General features: G+C 37.8%; 1 protein-coding gene across 2 annotated transcripts in view; it reads left to right on the forward strand.

Annotated features, from left to right (window-relative positions):
- LOC132485139 (cadherin-6) overlaps positions 1-26,580 on the forward strand; it is a 56,448-nt gene extending 29,868 nt beyond the window's left edge. The window contains exons 2-11 of one of the 2 annotated variants that reach the window (XM_060091613.1): positions 1,592-1,886; positions 4,887-5,006; positions 7,002-7,169; positions 9,332-9,519; positions 11,531-11,784; positions 16,675-16,811; positions 19,356-19,477; positions 20,551-20,668; positions 20,802-21,053; positions 26,090-26,580. In XM_060091613.1, coding sequence (XP_059947596.1) covers positions 1,592-1,886; positions 4,887-5,006; positions 7,002-7,169; positions 9,332-9,519; positions 11,531-11,784; positions 16,675-16,811; positions 19,356-19,477; positions 20,551-20,668; positions 20,802-21,053; positions 26,090-26,580 — 2,145 coding nt within the window. The remainder of the gene's footprint in view (positions 1-1,591; positions 1,887-4,886; positions 5,007-7,001; positions 7,170-9,331; positions 9,520-11,530; positions 11,785-16,674; positions 16,812-19,355; positions 19,478-20,550; positions 20,669-20,801; positions 21,054-26,089) is intronic. The other variant, XM_060091614.1, reaches the window with a different exon arrangement.
- The last annotated feature ends 411 nt before the right edge of the window (positions 26,581-26,991 follow it).

Raw genomic sequence — 26,991 nt, forward strand, 5'->3', positions numbered from 1 at the left:
AGGAAAGGGTTTTTAAAGGCAACATTTGGCATGAGGATTGCAGCTCATGGACCTTCTTCTGACTGTTTGGTGGTGAGGTAACAGGGTGATGTTTCAGGAATCATAATCATCAACCTTCTGAATCTGGTGTCTGCATGCTTGTGGTAACATGTAATCACCATTCTCTACCTTGTGTGGGGGAGCTTAGTTTCTGCAGAACTCAAAGATATATGTCAGATTGTTATGTATATCTCTTCAGGAGGAACTAGGACTCTGTTTTATCACTGAACTATTTGCTTTTCCTTTGTTTCTGCATTCCCTCACTTACCTAATTAGTAACTGCTTGAGTCTGCTCTTTGGAACTCAGGAAAGACCTAGGAGACTAAAGCCTTTCTCTACAAACAAGAAACAGGAAGCATAGAGGGGCTTTTGTACCCAGGAGGGCCCCACAGGGTCCTACTAGCCATTAAAGCTGACTTGTCTGTATGTAGCTGATACTTACAACTGAGATCTTACAACTTACAACTGAGAACAACAGTTCTCCTTGGTAAAAAGCACTTTTTGAAAAAAACTGTGAATAGGGTTAGATTATCAGAAGACCTATGAGATACTGCCTAAACTTTTGCTGAGGTGGGGAAAAGGGAACTAAAGAAACAACAGGGAAGTCAATAGAGTGGATATAAAGTTCAGGACAAGTAACCCATGGGCTGCTTTTCCAAGTTAGGATCGCCCTCTTCACTTCAGTGGTATCTTCATGTTCATTACCGCAGCCCTTTACCCAGACCCATTTCACTGGCTGTTAATCTTATCAGAGCCTCTGCTTGATGACCTTCAGGAACAGAGAACCCACTGCTTCATAAGGCAGACTATTCAATCTAATCTTTTAGAAGGTCCTTTCCCATATTAAACTAAACTATGTGTTAAATATTCTTTTCCAATTTATCTTGTAAATTTATCTTATTCCAATTTATCTTGTAAATTACCTAGTCAGGGTGGTTTCAAGGCATTGTCCCTGGCAGCGCTTAAGATGTTTCTCAAACACTTTGAGTTGAATTTCATAAATAAATTTCACATCTTCCTAGAAAATTGACTATAATCTCCATCATATTAGAATCAAGAAGATTGACTAGCTTTCCTAAATTTACCAAGATAGCAACGTGTAGAGGCAAAATGTACACTCTGATTCAAAAACCAAAATCCTTTTCTCAGTAGTATATTGCTTGTCTAGTGTATCTGTGTACATAAAAGTGAGGGGGAGAGTATAGTAATAGATCTGAAAGCTGTAGTGAAAATAGTTTCGTTCTAGCCAGGCCTATTTGTCCTTGGGCATCTTACTATTGCTGTGGCCTTTAGTTTTCCATTCTTCAAAATCAGGATTACTAAATTTTATCCAAGCTCTGTTCCACTTCTGGAAATCTCTGTGATTATAAGGGAACACGTCCATTAACGAATGGCATTTACTACTGAGGATTTAAGTAAATAGTAAAAGAAAAAAATCTGCAACCCTTAGAAAGACTTTAATGAAAATTAACATAGCATTGCAGCATAAAGACAAACAGTTTAGGATCACATGCTTGACTTTTACTTTCTTTAATTTTTTTTTCTACACTAGTTACATTCAGACCAGGATAGAGGAGATGGATCACTTAAATATATCCTTTCAGGAGATGGAGCAGGAGATCTCTTCATTATCAATGAAAACACAGGAGATATACAGGCCACCAGGAGGCTGGACAGGGAAGAAAAACCTGTTTACATCCTTCGAGCTCAGGCCATAAACAGAAAAACAGGGAGACCCGTGGAGCCCGAGTCTGAATTCATCATCAAGATCCATGACATCAATGACAATGAACCAATATTCACCAAGGAGGTTTACACGGCCACTGTTCCTGAAATGTCTGATGTCGGTAAGTGAGATGTGATTCAACCATTTCCTCTAGTACATCAACTGAATAACAAGTCCTATGAGTGAAATTTGCTGAATTGAATGAACTTAGCTACTAAATTCTAGAAACACTGTGTTTCAGACAGTCTATTTATGTCCTTTTTGTAAGTGCACTGGTGTCTCCTAATATTACTCTAGTCTTATTATTTTTAAGAAAACAGCATTTCCTTTAGTGATTAGGGTATGAAAAGTGGCAGGGTGAGAGGGGGAGGGAGGAGAGACCATTTCATCTAATTCCTCTCCCACTCAAAATGCCCACTTTATTTCTTGGACTGAAAGGCAGCAGCCCTCTCTATTTCTCTTAGCCCATAGTGGTATTAGGCTTCAGGTAAGGATCTCCCCAATGGAAAACAAAAGCCCTGAATTTACAGTCAAGACTAAAGAGTAATTATATTTGAGAAAGAGACTCAAAGAAAACTTTTTTAAAAATCCATAAACAGTATGCAGACGATATCTAGAGGATATGTTCTTTACTAAGTGGTAACAATTAAGAGAATTTCATGACATTAATATGGTAAATTAATATTTTGTGCACAACTCTACTACCAATTTTAAAATTAATACGTGTGCATTTAATTTGCTTAGATTGGGAAAAGGTAAATAGAATTTAAATTAAGAAAAAAAATCCTACTGACATCACTGTCAGCCACATTAAAACACTTCAGGGGAGACAATGACAAATGTTCAACTATTGTGTAAAGGGTTATTTTAAGTTATATTCAGTGTCAAGTTCAAAAGGGCTAAATTACATAATAAAAAACCTTTCCATAATTCTGCAAGTCAGATATCAGAGACATTTCAGTTCACAATTCTAAGACTTGGAAAATATATAATCTACAGAAATGATTATAAAACATCTCAATTTTTCCCATAAAGAAGTTACTCATCTCATTACTTGAAGTCGCCTTTTGTTAGAAAAATCACAAACCATCACCAAAGTTAAGAGGAGGATTAGAATTCTTTTAAGAGGAAGATTTGTTAGGAAAAATATTTTTCCTCTATGTGGTAAAGGGCAGGAAGAATTAATGAAGGACAGCCTGGTCATCAGCACCACGCAGGGCAACTCTAACCAGATGTGCAAAGTGTAACTGCACAGTATAAGGGGCAGCATACTCTTGAAGTCATTATAGAATTAAATATGTTTTATAAATATTTGAGGATCGCTGGCAGTAACAGGTCTTGAGGAAGAGAAGGCTTTTTCCAATCTGCACACAGGCACAGTTATGTTGACATTCATCATTATCATAAATTAACATGTCACTATTGTGATAGTAAAGGCATCCCAAAGGAAGTACATGAAGGTAGTGGGACAATAACAAGGTAGTAAAAATGGACTTCGGTGTCAAACAGACCTATGTTTGAAACTATCCCTACTAATAAGCAGCAATGTGGCCTTAGGTAAATAAATGACTTGATGTCTCTGATCCCCCAGTTCCATATCTATAAAAAAGAAATAATAAACATCAACTCCTAATCCTTATCATAAGAATGAAAGGAGAAAACAAGTGCAGAGCCCCCAGTACCACATCTGACAACTAATAGGCACTCAAAATATCCAGATAACCATATTCTAAAAGCAATCAAATTTTGTATTGATGTCAAATAAGAATATAGGTGTTTGTTGACTTCTACTACTCCTCGCTTTAAAATCACATGCTCTCATTTTCCCTACATACCTTGTCAAATTACAAGGATGGGTGCTCTATCTCATGCATCAACATGCTACATCCAGAGCATCCAACCCTAACACAGTACAGTATATTTGTTCAATAAATGGAACTGGTTAGATATTACAAAAGCAATGTAAAAATTCTAATATTCCCTAAATGTGGCTTCCCTGCCCTGTTGATGGACAGGAGAATTCTAGCAGTATGCTTACTCTTTGTCTAATATGAATACCAAAAGTCAGCCATAAAATGATCTTAATCAGAGGGTCTTACCCTTTTTGGAAGTCACAGACCCCTTTGAGAATCAGATAAAGTCTATGGAACTTCTCCTCATTGTAATATACATGTAGGCATACACATAAAAATTTGCATGGAATTTCTTGGGGGTTAGGGATACTTTGAAGGTTATTATTAACTGTGGCCTCTAAGATAAGAATGCCAATCTAAAACAACATAGCCTTCTTTGTGCATTTAATTATAATCATCTTTTGGGATTATAAATTCTGGATGTGTATCCTCTGCTATTCCAATTAATTCTTTATTTAATCCAAAACTACTTCTCATAAGGTTCAAGGTCTTTCAACCTCTTAGAATTATCAGATAGATTTATCACTTAGGATGCTTTTATTTGTAAGTAACAGAAAACGCAATTCAAATTACTTTAAACAATGGAAGTATTTATTGGTCACATTACTTAAGTCCAAAAGTAAAGTGGACTTTGAACATAGTTTGATTTGTGTTCTAGATATTTCTCTGTAATTTTCTGTCCTATTCAGCTTTGTCCTCAGGCTGTCATTGCTAAGATCACAAAATAGCTACTGCATTTGCAGGCTCCACATCAGCACGTTATAGTCCAGGAGTAAAAGCACCTATGACAGAGCAAATTTCCAGCAAAATCACGAATGGCCCCCTGATTAAACAATACCTACACTAATCCTTGTAGAAAAAATAGTGCAAGATGCCAATAGATTTAGGCCTAGATAACTTGAAAGAATTGCCGTAGCAAGAATCCAATCAAATCTCACCCTTGGAGATGGGTTGGAATCAGTTACACCCAAAGTCATGATCATTCCCGTGCTTCCCTTTAATTTAATCCTTACAATATTTATTAATGTTGATCACATTCCTTCAGAGAAATCCAAGGCTTTTTAGCCTAGCATCCCACTGTAGTTCTTCACTCCCTTGCCATGATAGTTTTCTGTAGAAGTAAGATTGTGCTTTTTCCTTATGTGTGGGTATCCAGGACCCATCATTAACCCTTAATTTATTTTCAATTCATGTTTCTGTCATTACAGGCACATTTGTTGTCCAAGTCACTGCAACTGATGCTGATGATCCAACGTACGGAAACAGTGCTAAAATTGTCTATAGCATCCTACAGGGGCAGCCCTATTTTTCAGTTGAATCAGAAACAGGTTAGAATTCCTTTTGTATCTTCTTTTTACAATCTGTAATTTTAATTGACATGCTCAACTGAGCTAGCATATTTTTTAATAAAAACAATCAGTGTGATTGAATTTTCTTAGATTCATCTCCCAAACACCAGTGATACACTTGTAAATATGACATCCAGATCATTTTAAACAAGAAATCTGACATGTTTCATCCACCATGTTTATTCAGAGGAGATTCGGAAAAATTACACATTGTTTTATTGTCTTTTCCAGTTTGAGATGAAGCTAAAAGGCCAACCCCTTCTGATAGCCAGTAGGGCTGTTTATACATATTCTGATTCTTCTTTTTCTAGTTATTTAGTAGGAGTGCATCTCTCTACCCTGCTGGGAAGCTATATGTAGCCATGTGATTTATTTGGGCCAATAAAATGTAGCAGTGATACGAGTCATTTCCAAGCGAAACTTTTAGACCTGGTGCACAATCCACCATGTTCCCTTCCTCTTGCCACAGTGATCGTGGATGGAAACCAGTATCGAGTGGATCTCCAGCCTGAATGCCTAAGGGTTTTCACGAGCAGAGCTTCTTACTGGCCTGCACAGAGCACTACAGCTCTGTTAAACCACTGAAATTTTACTTTTGTTGTCATGTTGTCTAGCTTATCCTAACTGCTACTGCCCTAAAAAACAAAAGGGATTGCCTTAATGGAATCATTTTTCAACATCTCATTTTTCTGCACTATCTCCACAAAGTAGCATACTATCTTATGATGAACTGTTTTTTAAATAAATATCACTTGTATTGTATAGTAAATTCTACACATATTTTTGCTGTCATAGTAGGAGTAGAGTTCCTTTTATACGATTTTTAAGCATCCATTATTGTTAGTAGAAATCAAAACCTTTCTAGGTTACTACATCCAGTTGGAAATCGATATAAGAGGTGCAATGAACTTAGAAAGAATCCCAAGGAAAAAGAAAATGCTGAGTTTAAAAACAATGAGGATGAAAAATTAGAATTATTCAACTTAAAGGACAGAAGGCTAAGGTGACCTCCAGTGTTTAAATAGAGAAGTACTATTATCTGGAGAACAGAAAGCAGCTTCACTTTCACTGAAGCCAGCACTGCAGGAATGAAATTGAGGTATTCATTCCTACCTATTGTCTGAGGTATTCTTGTTAAAAATAAAAAAAGATCTTTTCAGCTTCACTAGTCATTAAGCACTGGAATGTGCCACCTGAGAAGGTTATAAAGCCTTCTCCAGTGATTTTTGAAAGAATGCTGCTCATTTAAGCATACGCCTTACATAGAAATTAGACAAACTTTTAGAAGTTCTTTAAACTAATTATTTTATAACTACCTAACAATAGAGATAAATTTTACCTAACTGAAGAATGTTGCTCACTGCTGGGACCTGTTGAACTAAAGTTCACATCAGCTTTAGGGAAGAAATTCTCTAGGATCATACAATATGACCATTATGAGACAACTGATGTTGTGTTTTTATAAGACCACAGTTTTGTGGTTTAGAAGATCCTCAGAACATTCATTATGGTGGGTATATTTGATGAGGAATTAGTTAATTCAGCAATGTGAAACTCAGGAGTCAGTTCAAGTATATATGACTTTATTAATTTCCTCATAATGCACCTACTGTCCTTTATCAAGCAGCTACAGTAGTATAGCACTGTGCCACATGCCAAGTTATATTTTGCTGTGTCATCTTATACCACTTACAGTCTGCACTATTGCAGGATGTGACTTGTGCTTGTTTTCATTCTCCTTGCATTATAGGTGTATGTTTTTTTCAATGTATCTATGTAACTACCTCCCCTATGTGGGTTTAATTTCCTTCAGTACAAAGGCTACCTATCATCAATCATCTTTATGGTCACCCACGACATCTGCATAGTGTTATGCATATGGTGGGTGACAATCTATGTTTGTTTGCGTAAATAAATGATTGTGTAAAGTATTTTTAATATATCCCTTTCCATTTCTGAACTTCATATCCATAGGTATCATCAAGACAGCCTTGCTCAACATGGATCGTGAAAACAGGGAGCAGTACCAAGTGGTGATTCAAGCCAAGGATATGGGTGGACAGATGGGGGGATTGTCTGGGACCACCACAGTGAACATCACGCTGACGGATGTCAATGACAACCCTCCCCGCTTTCCCCAGAGTAGGAACATTTGATTGAATGGGTGTCTTCAGTACACTTTTGTAAAACTGTAACTTTAAGAATGATATTTATTTCCCATTATTATTATTAATTGCCAAAGTTAGTGAACTTAGTAAGAACTGGCACATTTATTAAAATGAGTTGACAACACTGATGCTCAGTAGATGTGAACATTTATTGGTAATTAGCTGAGTAATAGCCTGATATGGCTGTTATTATAAAAGCAACATCATTGTTTTATTTTTCCTTATTAACAAGACTACCACAGGCATAAATATGCTTGTGCAGAACATATATATACAAGCATGCTGCTACTTGTTAGGAAAAATTTGACTTTATATTTTGTGAATTTAACCAGGCATATAATCTCCCTTAAGTCATCACGAGGCTTTGCAAGGGGAGGATTTATCATTTTACTGTTTCTAAAAATACAACTGTGGAAGTAACTATGTACTTAATCCATTTGTAATCATAAATAGTTGTCTACATTATGGTTAATTGAGATACCAAAAGTCATCTCTAAAATCTTTAACGCTCATGATTAGGTAAGAAGGAAGGTAAAGGAGAAACCAGCATTCATAAATGCCCACTCTGTCTCAAGCAGTACACTTGACCCTTTCACTTAGAGACCTCAAGTAGGTACTGGTTTTAATGTCATTTTTCTTCCAGGATCAAAATTCCTTTCTGACTATGATTTCCTAAGAAAACTACCTGAATCCTGTCTTCCAGGAGAAAATAGCTGCCATCATTAAGTAGAAAACCCACTTACTCAAGCGTGGCCCTTTTGCAAAGCTGGTCAGCTAATAAGGGCTTCTTTTATAATGGAGATACACACAGATCAACAGGAAATAGTTTTATCTTGTTTATTTTTTCAAGTATTTTAGTCACAGTTAGTTAAATGCAAAAACAGAATAGCTAACTAATTTCTGATTTAACGGGGAGAAGAAAGGTTTTATGAACGCTAAAACATCCCCCACAGAAGCCTGAAATGAAAATATCAGGATCACCAGCACTTTTCCCAGAAACCTCCTTTTCCATATGGGGATGTCTTGGGGAAGGATAACAGAAGGATTACCCATACCAGGGGACCTTCCCCCTCTGTGCTCTCTCCTTGAATAAATAGACTGTGATCATTACTGCGTAATGCCCCGAGGCAAGGGACCCGAGAATATAGAAAGGGGCTGGAGGCACCGAAAGGGAAGTGGAATACACTAGAGAAAAACTTGGCATGTTTTATCATTTTACCAAGGATGAGCTCAATCAATACTTAGTGGATTAAATATTGTTGAAGGACTATATTTTAGTAGTGTCAAAGTCTAAATTTTTTTTTCCAAAGCAATTTGTGTAAATAGTTGGCAAAATGTAATGGGTGAGAATAGAATAACTTTTGTTTTTACTATATGTCTGTTCCTAAGTACATGCTGGCCTGACAGATCTAATTGAAACTCACATGTACTCTCCTTCAACGAATTTTCCAACATGAGAAAAGTGTACGTCTAGTTTTTTAATTAGTAATGTAAATACAAGAATGGGAGAAATCTATGCAAAGAAAAAACACCAGTAAAATTTAAAGGAAGAAATTAGTCAAAATTAGAAAAAAATAAGAGCTTTTTTCTCAATGTATCTATCTATATCCCTAACTGCAACTAGACCAGCTTCATGTAGGAGTGAAGGAATCTCTACTTGGATACATTCTGGAAGTGCTATAATTTGTTTTCACCTTCAGTTATTATTAGCAATGACAGAAAGAGCTCTTTTAAAGAACACCTAGTAATTGGCTTAAAGTCACAGTTCAGGTTAAATTCTTTTTTATTCTTTCTGCTAGATTACATTAACAGGGGTCTTCACAACCTTCTGCGCCCTCCCTTCACAGTTCAGACTTTCTCACAATCACACCATAAACTTGGAAGCCTACTTACAGGACAAGAAAAGTGTTTTCCCTTTTCCACGAGACAGGTCATGAAATAGAAGGAATATTCTTAACAATCATGAAAGGAAAAACGTTAAGGAGACTAGGGCACCATTAATTATTTTAAGGAAAGCACAAATCTGCCTGCATCCATGGTAATGTCTGAACGAACTGCTAGAGAATGGGTTTTGTTTTTAGTATGATGGAGTGTAATTAGTCTGTGTTTGACTTATTTCTGTCTGGTGATTAATAGGTACATACCAATTTAAAACCCCTGAATCATCTCCGCCGGGTACACCAATTGGCAGAATCAAAGCCAGTGATGCCGACCTGGGAGAAAATGCTGAAATTGAGTACAGCATCACAGAGGGAGAGGGGCTGGACATGTTTGATGTCATCACCGATCAGGAAACCCAGGAAGGGATTATAACTGTCAAAAAGGTAATGCATTTTTAAAAATACAACACAAATGAAGGCATTTACTTTTCTCTGGTCCCCAAGTAACTGGGGGCAATTACATCTCACATGAACGTTCCTCTCAAGTCTTATTTTATTAATTTTCTTTTTAAGACCTAGTCTAATCACATTGAGAGTTCTTTGGTTGGCTTTCAGGGGTCCTCAATAATCTTATACATTCATTAATTCCATACTTTCAATAAATTTTTATTAAAAACTTCCTAAGTAAATAAACTATATAAACAAATGATATACAAAAAATACATGAAATAAATAATGTAAGTGAAGAATAATAAAAACAGTTCCAGACAGTGTTCTAGATGCTGGAGGTGCAATAGTACATTCAACAGGATGGTCTCTCCTCTCAGGGAACTGCTCCCATGGACAAGTAAGCAAATAAACAAAGAAACATGTATAACTACAAACTCCGTTACATGCTTTGAAGGAAGAGAATAATACAAGCAGTGATAAAGATGGTTTGAATTAGAGAGGATATATAAAGACCACAAAAATAAAGTAGCAAAATTTCCTGCAAGCTCTTTAGCTACTTTTTTGGAATACAATAATAAAATTTTTATATTCTAAATTCCTATTTTCCCCTATGTACTTATTCACTATTTAACCCCCAGAATTGTTTGGTACCACGGAGCAGTATACTAAAATATGGCAAAAATTAAAAACCAATAAACTGTGTGCTTCAAAGCTAAAAATAATATTCGTTTTGGTTACTTTTTTTAAAGATTTCACTTTTATCATGTATGGTGTAATATTTTCTCTCTCCTGTTGCATATTGTTGTATTTGCTGGTAAATATAAGCGTAAGTAGATGTAAATAAGAAGAAAAATTTTCCTCTTAAGCTTTGGATTACATGCCTTAATATCTGGAAACACAATAAAACATGTTTAAGTGACATTCAGATCAATGTTTTATACTATAATATAATTAGGAAGCCCATTAGTGTGCATTAACCTTTTTAATATTCTTGGTGCCTTATCATATTCAAACTGAAATTTTGCCTAGCCGACTAAATCACATTCACTAACGTCTTGATTAACTGTGTTTCTCGTGAGCCTTGTCATATTATCATCTAAAACTAAAAGTCAGCAACAAGCATTTGGGTTCACTATGTCTCCAGAAGCAGAGATACTTCTCCTAAAGACCTCTGACAACAGTGATCATTACTTTCTTTGGCAAGTAATTAGCCGGACGCCCTTATCAGGATATCACTTGGAATATTTTATCAACTCATGCCCCAAAAAAACCCCATTTTTAATCTATTTTATCTGAATCAAGAACAGGGAATCATGCTGCAGACCAGTGGTTCTCCATCCTGGCTGCACAGTAGAATCACTAGGGGAGGTGTTTAAAAGTATAGATTGCCATCCCCACCCCAGATATTTTGGTTTAATGGTCCAGGGTGGGGCTCAGATATTGGCAGTTTTTTTAAATTAAAAAAATTTTTTTGGCCGTACCACGCAGCATGTGGGATCTTAGTTCCCCGACCAGGGATCGAACCCACACCCCCTGCAGTGGAAGCACAGAGTCTTAACCACTGGACTGCCAGGGAAGTCCCTTGGCAAATTTTAAGCACTCATTAGCTGTTCAATTACAGCCAAATGTGACAACATCTGACACAGAAGGATCTACTACATATTTGCCAACCTGCCCCTGGCGAGGCTCCCTGTAGTCAAATATAAGGATTTTTTTAAAGAGGGCCTATTCTAGGTTCCCTCCTGCTTCTAGGTTCCCTCTCCTGCCCATCATAACTTGCACATAAATCACCCTGGTGCGTGATTTCAGCCCACACTTCCATCAGGATTGTGTGGTATCTGAACTCCAATGTCTTTACCCAATATCATGCTGTGTAGTGATGTCTCAAAGCAACATGATCACTTTCATTTATCAGTGATTTGCACTAAAAATGGCTCATGCCTTGGCTTTCTGTGTCTTGGCTGCTTTAAATATGTCACTTCTTCCTCCCCACATCCCCCGCAAGCTCTTGGACTTTGAAAAGAAGAAAGTGTACACCCTCAAAGTGGAAGCCTCCAACCCTCACATTGAACCCCGCTTTCTCTACCTGGGTCCATTCAAAGATTCAGCCACAGTTAAAATTACGGTGGAAGATGTAGACGAGCCCCCTGTCTTCAGCAAACTGGCCTACATCCTACAAATAAGAGAAGATGCTCAGATAAATACGACAATAGGCTCAGTCACAGCCCAAGATCCAGATGCTGCCCGAAATCCTGTCAAGTAAGCACACTTCTGTGACATGTCTCTTCCATAAGTTTGTTGATTTATATTCAAATATTCACTTGTAAGTTGGAAAAAAGGAATCCCGTTTTTCCAATTAGTTTTGTCTTCCTGAAAAACTGAAGTACCTTTACTAACTCTGCTCTCCTTGCTCAACATAAAATATTATTTTAGCAATGATGTAAACCTAAAAAACTCAAAATTTGGGGTGAAAAAACATAAAATGAGCTATAAGGAGGTTACTGCTTACATGGAAGTGGTACGAGGTAATGCAGCTGAATGGTCTGGTTTTTTGGTTTTTTTTTTAGATCTTAGATTTGTCAGAGATTGGTGTGGAACAGAGAAAGTATTTTTAACAAACAAGGCGCTGTGCTTGAAAGTCAGTTTTTCAAGCGTGGAAGAACCCACCATGTAACACTTACAGGCAGAGTTATGCTCCATTTGGATGCATAATTTTTTTCTGTTGCAGACATGGATAAAAACAAGCACTGTTTCATGATATACGTCTGTGAAATCCTGGGGAAATTAAATTAATAGAGCTGAATCCAAATATATACTATGTAAGCAAGCTCTATTTTCCCTGTACTTTCCTTACACCTTTGTTGTAAATCATGTTGTAAGAAAGACTCATTGCCCTTTGAGACCACCACTGCTTAAGTATTCTAGAATCTTATCATGAAAGCACTGGAGTCAACAACTTTGAGCCTTTACCAGTAGCTTAGTTGACTAGATGAGAAAAGTGCTAAACCAGAATATTATTGTGTAAATTATTCCTCATGAAGAAAGTAAGCAGACTGAGAAGCTGTACCAGTGAGTCTACAGATCTATTCTGATCAGGGCACTTGCTGTGTGCCAGGCATGTTCTAGGCACTAGAGATGTGACAGAGAACAGTACCAAGTCCTGATCTCATGGAGCATACATTCTAATTGGGGAAAACAGAAATAAGCAAATGATAAATATATGCTATGCCAGGTGAAACTAAAGTGTAAGCAGTAAAATAAGACAGAGTATAGAAAACAAAGGGTATCTGGGGTGCTATTTTAGATAGTGTGGTCAGGCTTGGCCTTGTTGGAAATCATCTGAGTAAAGATTTGAATGAAATGAAGGGATGAACCACACTGCTCTCTGGGGCAGGAACATGCCAACAAGAGGGGAAAGCAAGGGTAAGGTCTGCTATCAGAGCTTGCTTGGCAGGTAGGAGTAGAGGCCTCCGCAGCTGAGAGAGGGACGCAGGTGGGGAGTGGCATGGTATGAGGTGACAGGGAGGTTTGGTAGGTGGTGAGTGAAGCAGGGCCTACTGGGGTTTGTAGGTGCTGGTAACCACTGGATTTTATTCTGATTGAGGTAGGAAGCCGCTGGAGAGCTTTGGGTAGAAAAGTTAAGTAATCCAAAGCTACTCTCTAAGAGGACCACATTGGCTGCTGCATGAAGAGTATTATTGCAGATGAAAGAGTTTGAGGCTCTAAGGCAGTCGTTTTCCAACTTTTTAGCCATTGAGCCCTTGAGTTCAACTTTTTAGCCATTGAGTTCAAATGAAACCTCATGGCAAGTCCCACATCTAAGACTCAAAAAATCCTGGCTTATTTTCAGGGACTAATTTTAAATCTTTGGGAAAACAGACTCTGTTGTCTTATCATTCTACTGGAATACTTGTAGACTCCTTAAATTGGATGATGGGCAACCCAAAGCAGCCACATGAGAGCCCCATGGGTCAAGTGTTCCTCCGTATACATTTAACATTATTAATAAGGAAAATGAATGACGGCCTCTGACCCTACAACACAAATAATCTTAAGTACTTTCCCAACGTGCAGAGTTCGTTCTACTGCATAAGACAAAAATCTTAGCAGGTCAACATCAAGACCAATTTAAAAGTGCTAATGCTGGAAGTTTATAAATATGAGCTTCGGTTACCTCTTTGATCAGTCAACATGCTTTTAATTGAAAGAGATAATGTCTTCTGGGAAGGTAGGCTTCATTTTTATGTCTGTTTTACTTTTTATACCAAATACCACTTTTACCCATTGCATTTATTTTATGTTTTATTACAGGAGGTAGTTAGCTTGTCAGGTTAGGTTGGCTGTCAGCTAATTTTAAAGTTTTTTCTGCCAGCCTTCCCTTGGTACATATGGATTTCATATATAGATATAGCTTTAAGAATAAAAATGCACATAGATATATTGGTATATAGATGCATATTCCAGTGGGTTTTTTTATAGGATAAACTGATTCTTATATTCGGAAATTACAACCACACATAGTTTTCAGTTATGCAAGACATAAATATTGCACAAGTAAGTGCTAGACACAATGTTAGGTGCACAATTAATACTGGAGAATCCTTCCCCCAAACAATGCTTTATCATTATGTAAGCACAAATCTTTAATTCTTTAATCACATAAAATAATTTTCTTCCAACAACTTCATATCACAAATGTCCTTGATTTCCATGGAAGTCTTATAAAATGTCACTCTGAATACTTATTATGAAAAATTTACATGCAAACATATTTTCTTTTCCTGACCCACAAATCTCTCTTCAGGATACATGAGAAGACAAATTACTGAATCACAGAATACAGTAAAGTTCTAGGGGAAAAAACGAGGTACCTAGCAGAATGATCTGCTATAATCATGATGAGATTGGTTACATTTTTCCTTATCAGTTATTAATGTGACTGAACAGTAAATTTCTGGATATAAGTAGAAATTACTTTGGAAAGGAAAACAACAAACAAATGAGGCCTTGTGTGCCTCAAATGAGATATCTTTCCTAAACAATGTAGACATTTTAGGTTTTCTATTAATTTTTAAATCCCCAATTAAGGAAAGAAAATAATATACAATTATGGTATTTCCTAAACAGTCCTCTCTCTTTAAAATCAAAAGCCACCTTCAAGTAAAAATTCCTCACCCCCTTACCCTTTATTTCAAGGCTTGATTGGAAAATATGATTACTTGTAAAACTTAAAACTATAGCAGGAAGAAAAGAGGCAAAGAGCAAGAAAAGATTAGTGCTGTGTATAATTGTTAACAGCTTATGAAGGCAATAAGCGTCATGTCTTAAACTTGACATTTTTCATGAAAGAAAAAAATATATTTGTAGAAAATTATTAAATTCCTTACAGAGGCTATGAATACTGAGATTTCCTTTTTGGTAATTATGTCCTATAAATATTTATCATTCTCAGAAATGAAGAAAGGTGATCAAGCAAGTTCAATGCAATCGGCTAAACTCTTAATGAATGTTGATTCATGACATAAATGGCAAAACAGTAGCTATTTCATCTGTTTCAACCCTTTTGATAATAAAACACTAGATTTATGTCAACTGAAACTGAAATTCCATCTTGACATATATGAATCCATTGTGAACTTCATTAATTCTCTTTAAAATCAAGTTTAATTAGCCTACAATAATGGAATATATATTTTTTAGACACCTGCTAGATGACAAAAATAGATTTTATTCAGATAACATTGTTTATTATAATTCACTAGTAGTACTTTAAAACAAAATAATTAATTGAAATAGAATCTTGGAACATGGTACACTATTTGCAAGTTAGTAACAAGAGTTTTTTAAAAAAGCATTCATAATACTTCCACATGTGTATGACTAGGTAGGACATTTACTTAAAATATATTTCTACTGAGTTGACATTTTAAAATCTCCTATCATGATGTTCATTTTGAGAATTCAGCTAAAATAGGCAATTTTTTGTTCATAATGGCCTTCGCATATCAACTTTCTTCTGAGTTTTCTCTTTAATGCTCCCCCCATAAAACAGGGTGTATACATATTTTTCCCTTACATATGACTATTCCAGACACTAGTAATAAATTTATAAAGAAGATAACATTTCTCAAAATCTACTAGTCTTTCATCAATTTCAGCGTTGAAGACTTTGTCCTGTTTGGGTTTCTAAAGCACCTCTTGGTTTTCTTTGAATTCTCCAAACTCTCCTTTTTAAAGATTTGTCAGATTCCTACTCTACTCTGGGCACTGTTCTAGTCCCTGTGGGTCTCCATTCTCCCGTTCATCCTTTAAGCAACTCCATTCTTTGCATTTTTCCCCATTCTCTTCCTAGAGTGTTGAATAGGAAATCTAGATTGTCAGTCTGGATGTTTATCTTGAGCTTCCTGAACTTTCCTCAGGCACCTCAGCCTCAACATATCAAAACTGGAACTTATGATCTTCCCCAAATCCTGTTCTTCACTCCTATCATTTGTGACAGCACTGTCCAACCATTCTCCAAATTCAGCCAGTGATCTTTGTTAAGCATGAGTTAGATGGTGACACTCCTCTGCTTAAAATCCATTGGAAGATCCACATCAAGTTCAAATAAACTCCAACTCCTCCCCACAGCCAGCCCATCCTTCTACAGTCCCAACTGTGGATCTCTCCGCAAGCTCATCTGCTATTTCCCTCTCCAGATTCACTAACCTCAGCCACATTAACCATCTTTTGCTTTTTCAACATAACAATTTTTTAAATAAAATGGATAACAGAAAAGTAGCCAATAACCGTACTTATGCACACACACACACACACACACACACACATTAAAGTCCTAACCAAATGTCTAAAAATTTAAGTTAAAATGTAACAATTACTATATAAACTTGATCTAAATTACATTTCTTAAAAATGAAACTTTAGTAATGATACTCAAAATCATGCAACTTGTCTAGTGGGTGTACTATTAAGACCTCAATTGTAAAGAAATAATTTATCAGAATATTTTGCTTAATATTAAGTTACCGATATTCAAATACGTGCTACAGGTACAAAAAAATTCATGTAACAGATTTTCTGGGAATAGTTTTAGGATGTGAGAATAGCAAATCAAAGAAAACCTTTCTAAATTCTGCTCTGCATTATCAGGTATTCTGTTGATCGACACACAGATATGGACAGAATATTCAACATCGATTCTGGAAATGGTTCAATTTTTACATCGAAACTTCTTGACCGAGAAACATTGCTGTGGCACAACATTACAGTAATAGCAACAGAGTTCAGTAAGTCCACCCTTTTACCACTGCTGTCCCTGATTGACAGAGAGAGCATCTCCACAAGGGCTAGTGAAATGTGGCTGAAACTCGTCACCATGTATTGATGATCCCACTCGATACTTATTGAGGGAAAGAGCTCTGCAATGATTTGCACTAATGTTTCTTCTAGACACATGTTGGTTCGTTCCTAAATACAGAAGCAACTGTGGAAGTTCTGCAGTTTGGGAACAATAAAACAGGAATGCATCTGTCAACCTAGGTTGAATTGGTACATGTTGGATTTGATTCCAAAAAGCTTATAAATCAGAACATTACAGAAGTAGCTAAAAGAAATGGGCTCACAGACATTGTGTGTGTGTGGCTGGGAGGAGAGGGTGGAGATCAAGTATATTCTAAAATGTAGGCATTGTTTAGAAATCTTTTGGATAGTCATCCTTTAGCTTTCTGTAGAATGTCTATTTCAAAATTGTTACAGAATTAAGAGATATAAATTGTAACTTTTTCATGGTACACCAAAGTGACTAATACTAATCACCAATACTAATCAACACAATGTTTAGAATGAATTTTATGGCAGTCCCCATGAAATTTAAGGCAGAGAAAAATAGGGCCAAAGGAATACTTCAAATAAAATGGTTATATACAGTGAAAACTGTATAATGTAAACAGAATGTATAGACCTAAGTAGATGAAAGAAAAAGGATCTTTAAAATAACATTTAAATGTTTGAAAACAGGCTTCTAAATTATAGCTCATTTTTTAGTTTTTGTTTTTGATTTTAAAAGTTCAAACATTTTTAGCTCAGTGGGGTATCTAGTGTGAAATACTCCATATCAAATGGTATAATACAGTAATATTCTTTGTCAACATAACTCATGAGATTTGAAGTGACTGAAAGATATTGAATAGAATAACAACCAACGTGGACAAAATGAAGCATTTCTTTCTGATAGTGATAAGAACTCCTCATTATAAATTTGTTAGGTAGGAATTTGATTTTCAGAATTTATGTGGACTATTGTGGATACCAATGACAGAATACTTAAAGCTTTAAAATTACAAAATTATTTCCCACTGAAAGGATCATTTTTTATAACATCATGAAATTTTATTTTTTACTGAAGTAGTCATCTCATGTGTATTTTAAACTTTGTACCTAAAAATTTCTGTTTTTAAGATTTAATGTTTCTATGATATCTTTGAAAGTACTAGTGATAAAGATCTTTTAAAACTTCATCTTCTGCAGCTCTAACTTGGGAAGAATAATGTGAGCAAAATTTTAGATGCAAAGGAACCTAAGAATTTTACTGTCCAAACTTCTTAACTACCTTTGATGCCAAGAGCCAAGAGCTTGTATTAAACCAACTGTCTCCCACTCCAGGGCCATTGCACTTGCCATTTCCTCTACCTCGAGAGCCGGAAATATTCACATGGCTTAATCCTTCTCTTCATTCATATCTCCATGCAAATGGCATCTCATCAGAGAAGCCAATCCTGGTCATCCCATAAAAAGCAGCACCTTCATCTCTCTCCAGTCCCTTTTACCTGTTTAATTTCTCCATAGCATTTGCCATCTGGCACATTATATATTTATGTGTTTACAGTTTGCCTACCCCCATAAGAACAATGCTCCAGGAAGCAGGATCTTTGTTATGTTCCCCATGTATCCCAGCACCCCAAATAGTGGCTGGCACTAGTTAGATATTAGATGCTCATTAAATATTTATGAAGTGAACAAACAAATAGACATGAGTGAAGTGAGTGAAGAGACCTGAGGTAAGAGATTCCAGCTCCTGATTCTTTGAACAGGAATCTGCCTTCCATACTACCCAGGAGATTATCAGAGATGACAGCCAAAATACTTCATTTATCTCAGGTCTTCAAACACTGATTCTGCTCTATCATTATCCTAGATGAACAGCCTAGGCTTTGGAGTCAGACAGACCCAAGTTTGAGTCTAGGCTCCAGTCTTTACTATCTCTGTGAATATGGTCATGTTACCTAACTTCTCTGTGTCTCATCTATAATATGATGTGTTTCCTCATCTATAATATGGGGGCAATAATTATATTTATCTCAGAAGTTTATAAGGATTAAATAAAATATAACAAAGTGCTCAGCACAATGTCTAGCTCTCAATCTAAAAAACTAAGACCATTAACAATCATTATTATCCCATCCTTTTTCCTTCTGCCCACATTTTTCCCATCTGCCTACTTCCTTGGCTTCCTTTAAAATATGCTTCTAAAATTCCTTTCCTGGAGAGCTTTTCTTTATTTTGTGTTACTCTGGGGTTTGTTATACAGTTGCACTGTACCAATAGAAGTAGCTTTGTCTCCTAGATATTTCCATCAGGTGTATCCAACTCCAGAAGTACCAAACAATCTAATTCTACTTTTTTGTGACTATGATGATACATAATGCACTGTGGTACTCACAGGAGCCTTGGAGAATCTATGTATGAATGAGAAAGGAGTGAGTAACCATCATCTAAAGGGGACTGGCCATCAGCATATAAATGCCTCTTCCTTTCTTTTTGGCATTTTGCAGATAATCCAAAGCAAAGCAGCCGAGTACCACTGTATATTAAAGTTCTAGATGTCAATGACAACCCTCCAGAATTTGCTGAATTCTATGAAACCTTTGTCTGTGAAAAAGCAAAAGCAGATCAGGTGAGTTTCATAAGAAACTAAATTAATTAACTCAGATTAATTTAGATCTTCTAATAATTCAGATGATACACAAAGCTGAGGGCAAGTTTTGAATTATCTATGAAATAAATGCCAACAAAATTCTTACTATAAATAAGAACGAGGATGAATGTTTAACTTGCATTAAGAGAACAAACAGTTTTTAAGAACAGGAAGTTCATCAGTGTCAAAGACTGATGCTGATCCCAAATCAGTCTTAAGTTTTGATATAAAATAGATTAGTCACAGCGTTATTGGAAAAATCTTTATTGGTGAGCAGATACTTTTAATTACCATATATACTGGAAAGTAAAAGCTAGAACATATTTTACAATTGCCTATAATTCATAGTTTCACTTACTTACATTGCCCATCTGTACAAGCAGTACAAATTCATGAATGTTTTACTGTTTTACACATTTGTCCCCACCTGAAATCAGTCTTTTCTGCCAGTGAAATAAAAACTATGTTACAGTTTGTCAAAATAGAATTGCACTGTTAAAATGCATGTTAAAATGAGAAGCTGAAGTTGTGTGTTTTATATTCAAACTAACTTTTTTTGCAGGTTGATGGCTTGTGTATATGCCAAGATTGCATTTCTAAGCAGGCTGTCCAAAGAGTGCCTCCATTTGCTTAAGTTGCAATATTGTCATAGATCATTGTGATATTTTATAGCTTGGTATCACTCTAGGGCCATGTTTCTCAACCCAGGTGATATTGCCCCCCAGGGGACATTTGGCAATGTCTGGGGACATTTCTGATTGTCACAAGGAAGAGGGTACTGCTGGTTTGAAAGGAGGAGACCAGGCTTGCTGCTAAAAATGCTACAGTGCACAGGACAGCTCCACAACAAAGTATTGTCCCTGGCTCTATTTCCGGCCTATTAGTTCTTTGCATACAGTGGATTCATTGTAAATTTTCTAGAGGCTATCATTTTAAAAGTAAAATTAGAAATCATTTGATCAAGCCATTTACTGCAAAACTGTAAGAAACACTTTTGAGTTAGCAGCTTTATGATTTCAATTTTGATGGCAGCTTTATGGTTTCAATTTTAGTTGATTCAGACCCTACGAGCCATTGACAAGGACGACCCTTACAGCGGGCACCAATTCTCATTCTCTTTGGCCCCAGAAGCAGCCGGTGGCTCAAACTTTACCATTCAAGACAACAAAGGTAAATGAGCCCAAGTTGCCTTGTCTGTCTATATATCTATATCTGCATCTATTATCTGTCTACTCCCATCACAATTGATCCAATATATAACATGGTTTCCACTTCCATTCACCACTTTGCTTTCTGGTTCCAGACAACACAGCGGGAATCTTAACTCGGAAAAATGGCTATAATAGACACGAGATGAGCACCTACCTCCTGCCTGTGGTCATATCAGACAATGACTACCCAGTCCAAAGCAGCACTGGGACAGTGACTGTCCGGGTCTGTGCATGTGACCACCAAGGGAACATGCAGTCCTGCCATGCGGAGGCCCTTGTCCACCCCACGGGACTGAGCACGGGGGCTTTGGTTGCCATCCTGCTGTGCATCGTGACCCTACTAGGTAAACTGCTTCTCCCTGCATCCTATCTCCCCATGCTGAGGGGCACACACTGTTACTGTGGCTCTCTAGATTTATCCGCCTCCCCCATTAAGGCATACAGCCTGATCTAGGTGAGTAGAGTTATGTGCTGAGAATCTTATGTTGTTCACCCATGAACTAGTTTTTGCTTGAAAATGGCTTTGGAGAATGAACAGCTGTGAAACTTGCCCATGTCTTTCCCTACCCAGGGAGTCATTCCACCAAAAGAATCTCTTTTCTATCAGAATGGGAATGAATCACAGGGGGATTTGAGGGCAATATAAATATGCCCTTTCCATTTCATTTGTTGTTTAATATTTAACCTGACAAATGTTAAATTTTCAAAGAACAAAAGTCATTGGACATGGGGTATGTGATGAAGGCCATTTCTACAAAGGTAAATTTTAAAGATCAATGGGAAAGTGGAAAGAGAAATGTGATGACTTTTTTTTTTCTCATACAGGAGAATAAATAGTGGTGAAATTTTCTTTAACTCAGAAAACTTATTTGGATCCACCCACTTAAATAACTACCTTCTTAGCATTGCTCTCTGATTGCCACATACATGATGCCTATTATTTCTCAGACTCTCAATAATAAATAACTTTGTGACTAAGGAAATAAATCTTTGACCTAAAAGAAATGAATGAATAGTGAAAATCAAGATCTAACGGTGATTCAAAGGAAATTTTTACCCCCAACCAACTAATTAAGTGCACAAGTTGAGCTCAAAATGCTCCAAAGTCCCTTGACTGTTGTGAACTAAGAAATCAAACGTTAGCTAATGCAGCCCTTCGAAAAAAGAAGTTAAGATTTGAGGAGCTTGCCTACACCATGGGGGGAAAAAGTAAGCCAGAGTTAACCTAGATTGCACAGAAGGAGAAAAACTCCTTTTTAAAAAATGACAATATAGTGACTTCGAAAAGAGGAAAGGAAAACCTCCATTTCTCCAAGAAGAGAAAGCCTAGGGATCCCTGTTCAAGAGTTTCACGTTCCAGATCAACTCTGCTAATTATAACAGAGTCTTGAAACTCGGCTAAAGAACTGTGATTCTCTTTGTCAACTAAGGTTTGGGGCAAGTATTTTAAGATAGGAGGGTAAATAAAAACTGACAGTATGCAAAGACAAATCAGTGTTCCAATGGTGTGAGTCTGTAAAAATTGTTTTCCAAGAGAAAGATATGAATATTCTTTTTGATTAGAAAAAGAGGTTATATGGGCTTCCCTGGTAGCGCAGTGGTTGAGAGTCCGCCTGCCGATGCAGGGAACACGGGTTCGTGCCCTGGTCCGGGAGGATCCCACATGCCACGAAGCGGCTGGGCCCGTGAGCCATGGCTGCTGAGCCTGCGCATCCGGAGCCTGTGATCCGCAACGGGAGAGGCCACAACAGTGAGAGGCCTGCGTACCGCATTAAAAAAAAAAAGGTTATTTTTAGAAGGACTAGACTGGCATGCAGTACTCAGGTAGAATTCCATGGACTCGTGGTCTATGGAGGAAGAGCCAGCCTTCGCCTCATAGAGGTCATGCTTCCCTTCCCTCATCATCTACCCACTTTGTCCTCCCCCTTAGTTTCCTTCTAACCAGCTCCCTATGTCCTCTCTTTTCGTCTTTTCCCTCCAGTGACTTCACTGTCTCCTCATTACTTCTAATTTGCCTCAGTGTTTCCCACATCTTGTCTAGTCTCTTTGGAATACTGTACCTAATTTAAAAGGAGAAAAATGGGATCTAATCTTTACTAGGCTCACAGCATGGGCTAGACACTGGGCAATACGCTTTACAAATGTCTTTCTCACTGAATCCTCAGAACCATCTAGTCTATATTTACCTGCATCTTACATATGAAAACTGAGGCCCCAGGGTGTGAAGCCAAGTTACACAGCTAACAGGTGGTAGAGCTAAGTTCCAAACGCAGGTCTTTACCCTGCCGACCCCTGGTGCTTCCACACTGTACTCTAGTTTCTCCATGAACTTATAGAATGCAGTGTAACTTTCAGGCTGAAAGAGAGCTCGAACTAAAAATGAGACCATTGAAGAAAATGGCAGCAAACCTGAGAGTTGGTAAGAGAAGGAAAGCCACATTGATATAGGAGGAAATCTGCCATCAAGAAAGTGGATCATGTGGCATCTGTTGTTTTTGTCAGTAAAGCAACAGTTAAAAACAACTACTACATCTCGTGCTTCTTTGGTGCTTTAGAGTTGGCATAATAACTTGCACACTGGGCACTGTGTTATTGCTTCTCTTTTACAGAGAAGGAAACTGAATTAGAAAGGTCGGATCGTTTAAGTGAACCTAGATCTGCTGATCTCAGATGCCTTGCTACCTTCCAGTTTTATGATGGGATTTGAACACAAATTTGTCCAAGCACCCTGGCCCTGAATATCTCACTGCTGTCCTCTGGCCTCAAGGTGGTAGAGAAAAGGGAAAGGCTCAGTTACAGAGAAGACAGCATTTTACTTTCTCAGAGTGTTTTTGTTCCATGTGCTTAGAACTCACATTTTCGGTTTATAAAAGTTAGCTTTGAAAAAGATCTTCCTTTTAGACAGTTACACCCTCAAGAAATTCTGTTCAGATATGCATTGGGCCAATAAGAAAAGATATAGGCAGTTGTAACAGTAGGAGAATTAGGCAGTGCACAAATGCCTTTAAATTACTGAATGCGCCCTCTGTCTTCTAGACAATTGCACTTTCAGGCGTGCACAGGAGTAAAAGACAAGATATAGGCACCTTAAGCTGGGGAAAAATCAGGAAGTGATAAATGCCTGCTATCTCGCCTTAAATGTTGGAATGAACCTGTGTCCATCAGAATGTATTTCTTTGAGCGACAGTTAGCTTGATCCTATTCTCTATCCCAAAGGCTGTCCTTACTTACAACCCTCTGTTTTGCAAATCCGCGTCACACTGGGTACCAGCATAAAAAGTAGATTAAGAGCATCCCTCCACCCAAAGCCATGCAATTTTCCACCCACCTGGACCCCCCGGGTAAAGTGAAGGCGTACAAAGCACCCACAGCCCCACTTGACATGGCCCTTCCTACTCCGCCCGTCTCCCCGGCACCTCACACGCTGCAGGCACACCCCCACCCCGTGGCCTTCCTCCTAGCTCTGCCTTCTTCTCCAGACAGTTCCTTGGATAACTCCTCGTCTCTTTGCTCAGATGTTACTTCCTCAATGACGCAGTCTCCCCCCAGAAAATATATACAGCCCCTCAGACGTACACGGAAGTCCTTCCCACCCTCCCTACTCTGCTCTACTTGTTTCCATTGCACTTATCACCTTATAATAATTTCCTTATTTATTACATACACTGTTTTTTTCTGTCTCTACCCGCCACCCCCCCACCACCACTCCTGCCTCCCTTTTTCAGACAGGCTCTTGATCTCTTTTTTTTCATTGATAATGCTTAGAACTATACCTGGCACAGAGTTGGCACTAAATATATATTTATTGAATGAACAAATAAATAAATACCCTGAATAAAAGGGATAAATGAGGCATCAGGATACTCTCTGGCAGCAAAAGAGAATGTCTACCGTTACACAACCGCATGCTTGAAAACAGCAAAATTGCATATCCTTTAGAAATAGTCTGCAATCCAAACATGCTTCAAAGCAGGGTAATTAAGAGTACAGGCTTTTTAGTCTGACTGACCTAGATTTCAATTGTTCGTACAAGAGACATCTCTAAACCTCAATTTCCTCTTATGTAAAATGGAGTTATAATGACAGTACCTACTTTGTAAGACTATTATGATAATTAAATTCGATTTGGTATGTAAAGCACTTAGCACAGCGCTTGGCACATAGAACTATCTCGATAGATCACCAATTAGTAACACTATTAACATCTGAAATGTTAAATATATAGACACCTGGGTGTGCCTATATCCATTAATATAGAGATAGATATACACATCCACCAAAACCCATTATTCTGTAATTCTTATTGTGATAATTCAATTTGCATGGCTCATAAAAACTGGACCATGTTATGGATGAGAGTAAAGAGAAGTTACTGGTACTAATCTCCCATGGACAACCCCAGGTTAACAATGCATTTTCTGCCCTGGATGGCAGTTTCCTCTCTAAGCTGTCAGTATGTTTTCACTTTCTCATCCATGTGTTCATTCGTGGATGTGTCTCTTTACAGTAGCCAGCTGTTTTCTACCCAACCAGCTATGAAGAAACACCAGGAGCTATTTAAACACAGTTCTTGCTTTGTCTCTAATCCGAATTAGGAAAAATCAAAAGAACAAACATTCCGGTCAACAAACTTACAGAACATGAAACTCTGAGAGATTTTTTAAGTTCCCACTTAAATGTGTTTATTTTGTTTAGCCTAAACACAGATAATCTGGCATGTGCACTATTACCTGCCCCCTTCAAACTGGCTGATCTTGAAGTCCAAAATGGCTTAACTGAATTGTATCTGGGTCTCTGCAGGTATTACCTGTACTTATATGTAAGAAAGGTATCCAAACATCCACGTCTCTACTTTGGGTTTTAAACTAACTTTATACTTTTCTCGGGAAAAAAAAGAAGGCATCAGTGCCAAAGTTATTTTAGAAGTGGAGTTATGCAAACCCTTCAACACATCCCCGAAGGTGCCAGCCTTGTGCTTATAAACAGTTTCAGAGCATTTCAGGTGCTCAGCATAATTTTCACTCTTATTGCAGTACTCTCACTGTGTTTGAGCTCTTTTTTATTATTATTATTCTTTTCCTTACCTTGAAACTAGTCTGCCATTTTAAAGCAACAAGGAACTACTGACAAAACATGAAGGTGTTTTATCCACTACTTAAATCCTAACTTTCTTTCAAATAGTTAGTCGATTTGGGGGTGGGAGAGGGTCGTGGTTTGATCATGCGTGGAGGCACGTGCAACCTTAAGGAAGCAAAAGTTGAGTCTCGAGTAGTTTCCTCAAAAACTTTGAAAACTTCGCTTTGGAGCAGTGTTTCTTCCTGACGTTAATTGGTCGGCAAATTAACTTTCCTTTCCCTCGCTGTTTTGTTTCTGCTTCCAGTGACAGTGGTGTTGTTTGCAGCTCTCAGGCGACAGCGGAAAAAAGAACCTTTGATCATTTCCAAAGAGGACATCAGAGACAACATTGTCAGTTACAACGACGAAGGTGGGGGAGAGGAGGACACCCAGGCCTTTGATATCGGCACCCTGAGGAATCCCGAAGCCATAGAGGACAGCAAATTACGCAGGGACATTGTGCCCGAAGCCCTTTTTCTACCCCGACGGACTCCAGCAGCTTGTGATAACACCGACGTCCGAGATTTCATTAACCAAAGGTTAAAGGAAAATGACACGGACCCCACTGCCCCGCCCTACGACTCCTTGGCCACCTTCGCCTACGAGGGTACCGGTTCAGTGGCTGATTCCCTGAGCTCGCTGGAGTCGGTGACCACGGATGGAGACCAGGACTACGATTACCTTAGTGACTGGGGGCCTCGGTTCAAAAAGCTCGCAGATATGTACGGAGGGGTGGACAGTGACAAGGACTCCTAATATGTTGCCTTTTTCATTTTCCAGTACGACACTGAAACATGTGAAGTGGTTATTTCTTTCTATTTATCCACCTCTCCATGAAGGGTTCTCTGTTCTACCCGTTCCAAAAGTCAATGGCTGCAGTCCGTTCGGATCCAATGTTAGAGACTTTTTTTCTAGTACACTTTTATGAGCTTCTGAGAGGCAAATGTTTATTTTTTAGTGCATCCAGTTAACCATGTCAGCCCAACAGGCACCGTGCTGGAGGAGAGGGTGGGGAGTAATCTTCTCCCCTGTTCTGTTAGTGCAGGTTTGGAACGTGCTCAATTTCACTGGCCTGGTCTCTTACTACATTGCATTGACTCAAGATCAGCTGACTGCTCTGTACATTTCACATGCTAATGGGATAAGGGATTATACCTTATAAAAATA

The sequence above is a fragment of the Mesoplodon densirostris genome, chromosome 3 (assembly GCF_025265405.1).
Source record: "Mesoplodon densirostris isolate mMesDen1 chromosome 3, mMesDen1 primary haplotype, whole genome shotgun sequence".
Classification (NCBI taxonomy): domain Eukaryota; kingdom Metazoa; phylum Chordata; class Mammalia; order Artiodactyla; family Ziphiidae; genus Mesoplodon; species Mesoplodon densirostris.